The following is an 8,306-nucleotide window of genomic DNA, read 5'->3' on the forward strand; positions in this document are numbered from 1 at the left end:
AAGGGTGTTGGGCCTGGCGGGAGTGCTGAGGGTTGCCGGTGGCTGGGCTGCTCTCCTGGGCGGTGTCCGGGGAGCTGTTGGCTGAGTCGCCCTGGGTTCCCCCCACCCTCTGAGAGGTGTCTGAGCGAGTGGGGCCCACAAGCAGGACCCTTAGGCCGGCACCATGGGCTGCTGCTTCACTAAGAGGCGGAAGAGTGAAAAGGAGTCGCGGGCTGAGGAAGAGGAGGAGCAGCCCAAGCTATACAGCTGGGACCAACGGGAGAAGGTGATGTTTTGGGGATCCCCTGCTTTGTGTCCTCCTTGGCTGCCCTTTGCAGCAGAAGAGAGCGGGCAGCTTGGCGGGTGGCCCACAACTGGCTTTCACTGGCGCGCACCGGCAGCTGAAATCGCACGACTTTGGGGGCGGGATGTGAAGGGCCCAAAGGAGGCATAGAGTTGGTGGTCAGCCTAACTAGACTCCCAGGGCCTCTCTGTAGGCTCTGCACCCTGACTCCCCGATGCTAGAAAGGACTTCAGGGAGGGAAAGAGCAGGGAAGGTGCTGAATCTCCAATCAGCTTGTTTCACCAGCAGTGGCCAAAGGAGTTTGGTCCCGTGGTCGAATTACAAACACAGGACTGATTCTCATCTTTTCTGCGGTTTGTATTCCCAAGCTGTTACTCTTTTGTCTGCCGTCCTCTGCAAATCGCTCTTGGTGTCTCTTGATCTTACTCAGTTATTAAGTGGACTGTTTCATGTCTACCTTTATTCTCGTCTTCTACTTATGAGCAAAGAATAATGAAAATTGAGGCAGTCTTGGAATGTATTGTGTAAGGTTAAAGTGCTCAAAACAAACCAGGAAGTAGTTGATTATTGCTGCTTTATATGAATGAAAACGCCATATATGTATATGTATCCGAAAAGGTTGGAAAAAGTCTCCTAACCTTGCACAAAACGCACTTACTTAGGCATACATTTTACATTGGTTCCTCTTTCTACATAGTTCTTCATTTCTGCTTAGTATAAGTTGCTTTTTTTTTTTTTTTTTTTTTTTTTTTTTTTTTTGGTTTTTAGAGACAGGGTTTCTCTGTATAGCCCTGGCTGTCCTGGAGCTCACTTTATAGACCAAGCTGGCCTCGAACTCAGAAATCTGCCTGCCTCTGCCTCCCAAGTGCTGGGATTAAAGGCGTGTGCCACCACCGCCCGGCTAGTATAGTTGCTTAGTAAAACACTTGTAGACATCAATTATTGTGTTTCTCAAACAATATAAGAGAGCTTGTTTTTTAAACAGGTACCATGAACAGTTAACTATTGCTTAATGCAACACCTTTGACCAAAAATACTTTATAGCAAGTCTTGTTTTGGTATAACAAATCATCCTGCATCATTTCTAATCCCCAGCAGAATTTAGGCATTCATATAAATGACATTTTCAAAATGTTGGCTTTTAACAAATGGAAGATGCTGATGGAATTCTCAGGCTCAGCTTTTTGCCTTTGACTCTGAAACCCTTCTTGGGCCATGTGGTCTTTTGTTCCTCTTATATAGCAGTATTTTGTCATGTAGGAAAGTGGTGTATTTTCTGTTTTATAAGAAGATTGTATCCATCAAAGTTATTTGGTGGGTGGATTTTGAAATATTCATTTTCAGCAGCCTTGGAATTTCTGATAATGCTGTTTAAATTTTTCTCCCCAGCGCTGAGTGTGCCTTGCCCCAATGCTAGGCAAGCATTCTACCACTGAGTGGCATCCCTAGCTAAACAGCACTCTTTAAACTTGAACTTCCTGCTGCAGAGGGAGTTTTTGTTTGGTTGTTTTGTTTGAAAGTGTCAGACTAAAAGTAAAAGTGTGCTTTTCTTTTCAGTAGTCTTGGTTGGCTGTAGTTCACTGTTTCATAATAATTGTCTTTCTGCTAACTTCTACTTACAAAGTTCTGGTTAATTGGGCTCTTCTGGTCTTGTTATATTATGTTATTTTTGCAACAGGATCTTTTTTGTTATATTTTGATACAAGGTCTAAAGTAACTCTGCATAGCCCTGAATATCTGTCTGATCCCCCTGCCTCCATCTCCTGATTGCTGGAATTGTAAGCATGCATCACCAACTTATGCTAGAGACAATGTTTTGATATGTACTTCTGTCTATACTGTTACACATTACGTAGCTCAGGCTGGCCTTGAATCTCTGGCAATCCACCTGCCTGAGTGTACTGAGTACTGAGATTATGGGCTTGTGCTACCACACCCTGATAGTTGGGATCTTTCATATGAATGTGTTCTGTGATTTCTTTTTCTTGTGCTCTTTATCTAAGTAAAAGTACTGAAAACTGGCATAGTGGATACTAACATTCAAGTGTCCCCTCTCCCACCATGTGAGCTGCATTAAACTTTCTGGTGGAAATAGGAACATTAAAATTTTTTCATTTATATTTTTTACATATTTTTATTCAATAAAGATGTCAGCCTTGCCAGGCAGTGGTGGCTCACGCCTTTAATTCTAGCACTTGGGGAGGCAGAGGCAAGTGGATTTATGAGTTCGAGGCCAGCCTGGTCTACATAGTGACTTCTAGGACAGCCAGGGCTACACAGAGAAACTCTGTCTCGAAAAAGAAAAGAAAAAAAGAAAAGATGTCAGCCTTGAAACCGTATACATACAAACAGCAAAACCAGACTCAGTAGGTTGTATTTATGCATACTTAAACATACATAGGCATATATGTGAAACTTGTTTTTTTCACTACAAGGAATTGAATGTAAATATACAGCCTACAGAAATAACTAAGATACATTTTATCTGTAGCAATAGAAATGGTTTGTTTCAGGTTTTCATAATATCATGGAGTCTTAAGTCTGTGTGGTTTAAAGTTAGAACAAGCAATTAGTCAACCTGTAAAAGTTTTTTTTAAAAAATGAGTTGCCTGTAATTTCCTTACCATTGGAAAAGTGATGTTTAAAGTTTCCTTAGGTTGTATAATCAGAGTTGACGGATACCCCATGGGTTTTGTGTTTTGTGTTGGGTAATTGGGTCAGTCTTAAGGGACTGAAGCAAGGAGAAATTGTCTCAATTAGAAAGAATGTTTGAGGACTAAGTGGTGTCATGGCAACTTACATATTACAGTCAACAGTGGAAGGAAGCCATTTTCCATTGCTGCTGACTTTGAAAAAGAAAAAAAAAAAACTACCCTGACATGAGAAATATTCTGGATTCCAAGATCTCTGTTTAAATCATTTGGAAAGAAATTCCTTTTCTTATTATTTGTATGCTTTATTTAATAGTTGAGCAAATTATTCAATGTATATGTATTCAAACACCAAGGAAGAGCCAAAATTATTATTCTTGCCCTCTAAGACCTTACTTGCCCTTTGGAGTGAAAATGGGAAATACTGAGGCAAAATGAGATGAGAATGAGTGGCACAGAAAGGGAGTTTTCAATTCCACTTATTCATGCTAATACGCCTCAATAATAGAAAGAATAGTTCCTCTGACTGGGCAAGGTGGTGCACACCTATAATTCTAACAACTTGGGAAGCTTGGGGCCAGCCTCCTGAGTTTCAGGCTGCCCTGTGTGAGTATGGTCATTGTGAGACTGAGATCTTGACTCCTTAAAAAGGAAAAAAAAAAGAATTAGTTTTCCAAATGATGGCCTAAGTATGAAAATTGTGATTTGAGTATGAAGAACACACTTGTATCTGCTACATTTGTCTCATGATTATTTGAAATAATACTTATTAAAGCCAGAGCCTCAGACCAGAAATTCAACTGTCTGTTGTTCAACTTTGGGTAAACCAGCCAATTTGTGCATTTCAAGTTTCTTAGTTATAAAGTTGGCTAGTCCTAAAGCGTTCTGCACAATTTAGCAAGGCGAGGACCTGCCCTGAAGAAGAGATATTAGATAGTAATTGTGATCTCCAGAAACACTTCAAGTACAATTTATAGGAGAATATAATTTCCAAGAATTGTTCATCAATAGAGGAATGACTTTATAGGGAACTGATGTCTATGTAGAACCTTCAGAGGTTGGATAGGTGACCTGCTAGAAAGAAGTATCTGTAGTAGATAGGAAGCTAGATGCTATTTTCATCATCTTCTAAATATGTGAGGTAATTTAGTTGTCAATTGACTTAATATCTTAAAACACTGGCATGTACTGTTTTTGTTTAGGACTCTGCCCTTTGTTGTATACAGTTAATCGGGGTTGACTATATGGCATCAACTGTGGCAACTTGAGTAGTGGTTCCAGGATTGCCTTCAGGATGGCTTATCCCCAAAGGTGATTGTCAGGTTGATACAGGCATTCAGTTGGGAGCTCAAATGGGGCTGAAGGACAAGCACTCTCCATGTGTATTCTGAGCTTCAAGGTCCAAGGGCCACTGACTTTATTGAGTCTAATTGATGTTCCATCTTTTCCCCCCAAATAACTATTATCTAATTTCAATATTTTATTACAAATATATTTAAGTTTTTATTTTACAATTATGTATGTATGTGAAAATCTGAGTATGGGTTTTTACACATGAGAGCAATGCCTATAGAGAGCAGAAACAGGTATCAGATCCTCTGAAATTGGAGTTTCATGCAGTTATGAGCCATCTGACATGAGTGCTGAGAACTCAGGTCCTCTACAAGAACAGTATGTGCTCTTACTGGCTGAGCCATCTCTCTAACCCTTTGTCTTAGTCAGGGTTTCTATTCTTGCACAAACATCATGACCAAGAAGCAAGTTGGGGAGGAAAGGGTTTATTCACCTTACTTCCACATTGCTGTTGATCACCAGAGGAAGTCTAGACTGGAACTCAAGCAGGTCAGGAAGCAGGAGCTGACACAGAGGCCATGGAGGGATGTTTCTTACTGGCTTGCTTCTCCTGGCTTGCTCAGCTTGCTCTCTTATAGAACCCAAGACCTCCAGCCCAAGGATGGCACCTCCCACAAGGGGCCCTACCCCCTTGATCACTAATTGAGAAAATGCCCCACAGCTGGATCTCATGGAGGCACTTCCCCAACTGAAGCTCCCTTCTCTGATAACTCCAGCCTGTGTCAAGTTGGCACACAAAACCAGCCAGTACACCCTTCATTAGATGTATTTTATTAAATGTATTTTAAAAGAAAAAACTTTAATGTACACCTTAAAGCTTAAATAATCATATCTGCTATGAGCTGCTTTTTAAAAATACTTTTTATTTTTACAATCTGGATTTCCATTAATGTGAAAAGATTCCATTAGTATATCTCAGGATATCATTACTGAAGTTAACTACAGAAATTAAATTTAGCCGTGCGGTGGTGACGCACGCCTTTAATCCCAGCACTTGGGAGGCAGAGGCAGGTGGATTTCTGAGTTCAAGGCCAGCCTGGTCTACAGAGTGAGTTCCAGGACAGCCAGGGCTATACAGAGAAATCCTGTCTCGAACCCCCTCCCCCCCAAAAAAAATTAAATTTAATGAAAACTTTGCTAGGTGCCTAGTAAAGAATTAAGATGTTCACTGTTGTTTTCTGTTAGGGAAATAATACTTAAATAGTACTGTTGGATACTAATATCACATTAACTCCAACTCCTGCTAATGTAGCAAGTTTGAGGCCAAATGTGGGCTATAGATAATACGTATAGATATAAACTATGTACATTTCATCAAGGCTCTTGTGTTAAAGCACTTTAGACTACAACCTATTCCATTCTTATAATTTTAGACATTTTAAGAACTAGTAACTTTTACAAAATTATTCTATACTTGAAATTAGTTATTAAGTTTTGATTTGAAGAACATTTAGGAATTTCTGAGGAAATATTATCCTACATATATCCTACATTTCTCCTTTGAATAGTGATTGACAATCCAAGTAATTTTATACTGTATATAGAATCTTTAGCTACAGGATTAATTTATCCTCATAAGCCAGTAAAAATGGAATGTCTAGGGAAAAACTAAGAACAGATTACATTGAATACCTCAGTATTGGAAGCTGTTATGGGTATTAGTCAAAAATTGTTGAAGACCTAAGTCCCTCCATGGTTATAGGGCCACTAATGAAAGAAATAAGCTTATATAATATTCATAAGTGTAGAGTTCTAGTCCTACAGGATTGGTGACTTCATAAGATTTCATCAGAAAGTAAGCACAGACATGTCCCTCAACCCCACATAGAAGAAAGTGCTGGTAAAGATAGAGATGAAGGGCTTTTTTAGTTGAAGCCAGCTAGGCCAGGCTGCTATAACAAAACAACCATATTCTGGATGGCTGACACAGCAAGTTTATTTGTCAGACTTCTAGAGCCCAAGACTCAGAAGACTGAGATGCTAGCACATTTGTTGTCTAGTGGGCCTGTCTTGGCTTTAGATAGCTGTCTTTTTGCTGTGTCCTTTTAGGACTTTTCCTCTATGTGTTCACTGGCTCTACCACTCTTTTTCCCACATCTTACAAGGTCAATATTCCCATTATGAAGGCCTCTAATTACTTCCCAAAGGCTCCACCTCCAAATATCACCATATTGAAGTCTAGGGCTTCAAATTAGAAATTTGGGGAGACTGGCTGGAGATACAGCTCAGTGGTGGAGCATTTACCTAGCATACATGAGATCCAGGGTTCAATCCCCAGTAGCATTAAAAATGGGGGAGACACGAATATTAAGTCCACAGCACATTCAAGCCTATTAAAATAGCAGCTCAGTGATTTAGCAATAGATTTTATGTCAGTATTTGCAACAAAAATTCTTAACTCCTAGTAATGATGTGTGTATGTGTTAATTTGTTTGAGTGTGGGCCCACACATGCCTGGCTCCTCTTGCCCATTCAGCTCTGTAGAAATCTGTCAACTCCTGGTGGTCTTTTCCCTTCACCTATTCACCTCCACTGTGATTAATGTGTCAGTGCCAAGAAGATAAGCAGAAACATGATCAGAGAATACTTTTTTCTTCCAAAAATTTAATGCAGAATGAACTTAAGCTACCCTTTTATGTTCTTTCTCACTTTAAGACCTGGAACTAGAACAGGCTCCCATTAGCCTGCATTATAACTATATTCCCATGTCCTGGTATGGGCTTTTCATAGAGGAAAGCAGCCTCAGCCTCCCTTTACTTGGGGTATTGGAGAGAAGAGACTACATAATGGAAAGAAAGACCTACAGTGGTTATTAGAAGTAGTGCCTCTGCCTGCTTTAGTTCTTTTATTTTCCTAATCAGAAGTTGGTCAACTTGAAGAGTGGCCTAACTGAATGTCCGTGAGTGCTAGTTTGTTCCCATTTTTTCAGTGTTGGGAATTGAACTCTGGCCTTTCATACACTAGACAAGTGCTCTTACTGGGCTAGATCCTAAGCTTTACTCTTTTGTTCTTGATCAGCATCAGAATTTCAGTGCATTGGAGATGGAGTGGAGAGTGGGATGTGGAGAAACTTCAAGTTCTCTTCAAGACAGTGTGTGATTGGGTTGGAGAGATAGCTCTGCATTAAGAGTACTAGGTGTTCTTCCGAGGACCTGAGTATGATTCCTAGCACATGGTGACTCACAACCATCCATAACTCTAGTTCCAAGGAGATCTGATACACTCTTCTAGCCTGGGCACATATATGCAGGAAAAACACCCATACACATAACAAAGAAGGTATTTGATTATCAGATTTAGTTACTATTTATATAATGCCTGTAAAGCCCACATTATATGAGTTATATTCTCGGGTAACCAAGATTTATTGATTAAAATGGCTATATAGTTGCTTATATTCTGTTTTTTAGCAGTTTATTGATTTTGTAAATTTTATGTGTATGCATGTGCACAATGTGCAGGCAAGTGCCCACAGAAGAAGGCATCAAAAGTCTTGGAACTGAAGTTATAGGCATTTGTGAGGTGTCTGATGTGGGTGCTGGGAACTAAACCCAGGTCATTTGCAAGAGCAGTAAGTGCTCCTTACTATTAAGCCATCTCTCAGCACCTGATGCTCTGCTTTAAACCTGTTTTATAATCATATCCGTGTTTTCATTCATTATATTGTATTGTTTCTTAATCATTCTTGACAGTTTGTCTATTAAAACATGTTTTGACCTTGTCCTTTATGTTTATGTTCTTTAATGTTTAAATTATTAATTACTTTTGTGATTTTAACTTCTCATATAATATTTTAGCATTTAATTGCAAATATAGTTAACATTCCATGGCAGTTCTAGATCGTGTTTGTAAATTATCTACTATTTTAAAATTTCTGAGCCTTTTTTTTTTCAGGGTAGTCTCAAAACTTGAGATTATTTGGCATTGGCCTTCCTTTTGTTTTTGTTTTTGTTTTTGTTTGTTTGGTTTTTTTCGAGACAGGGTTTCTCTGTGTAGCCCTGGCTGTCCTGGAACTCACT

General features: G+C 39.6%; 1 protein-coding gene across 3 annotated transcripts in view; it reads left to right on the plus strand.

The window, feature by feature from the left end:
- The first annotated feature begins 6 nt into the window (after window positions 1–6).
- The window catches only part of Rp2 (RP2 activator of ARL3 GTPase), a 37,780-nt gene continuing 29,480 nt past the window's right edge, over window positions 7–8,306 (plus strand). For all 3 annotated transcript variants that reach the window (XM_031344466.1, XM_031344407.1, XM_031344350.1), the window contains exon 1: window positions 7–265. In XM_031344466.1, coding sequence (XP_031200326.1) covers window positions 164–265 — 102 coding nt within the window. In that variant the 5' untranslated portion in view covers window positions 7–163. The remainder of the gene's footprint in view (window positions 266–8,306) is intronic.

This window comes from Mastomys coucha, chromosome X (assembly GCF_008632895.1).
Source record: "Mastomys coucha isolate ucsf_1 chromosome X, UCSF_Mcou_1, whole genome shotgun sequence".
NCBI classification, from domain to species: Eukaryota; Metazoa; Chordata; class Mammalia; order Rodentia; family Muridae; genus Mastomys; species Mastomys coucha.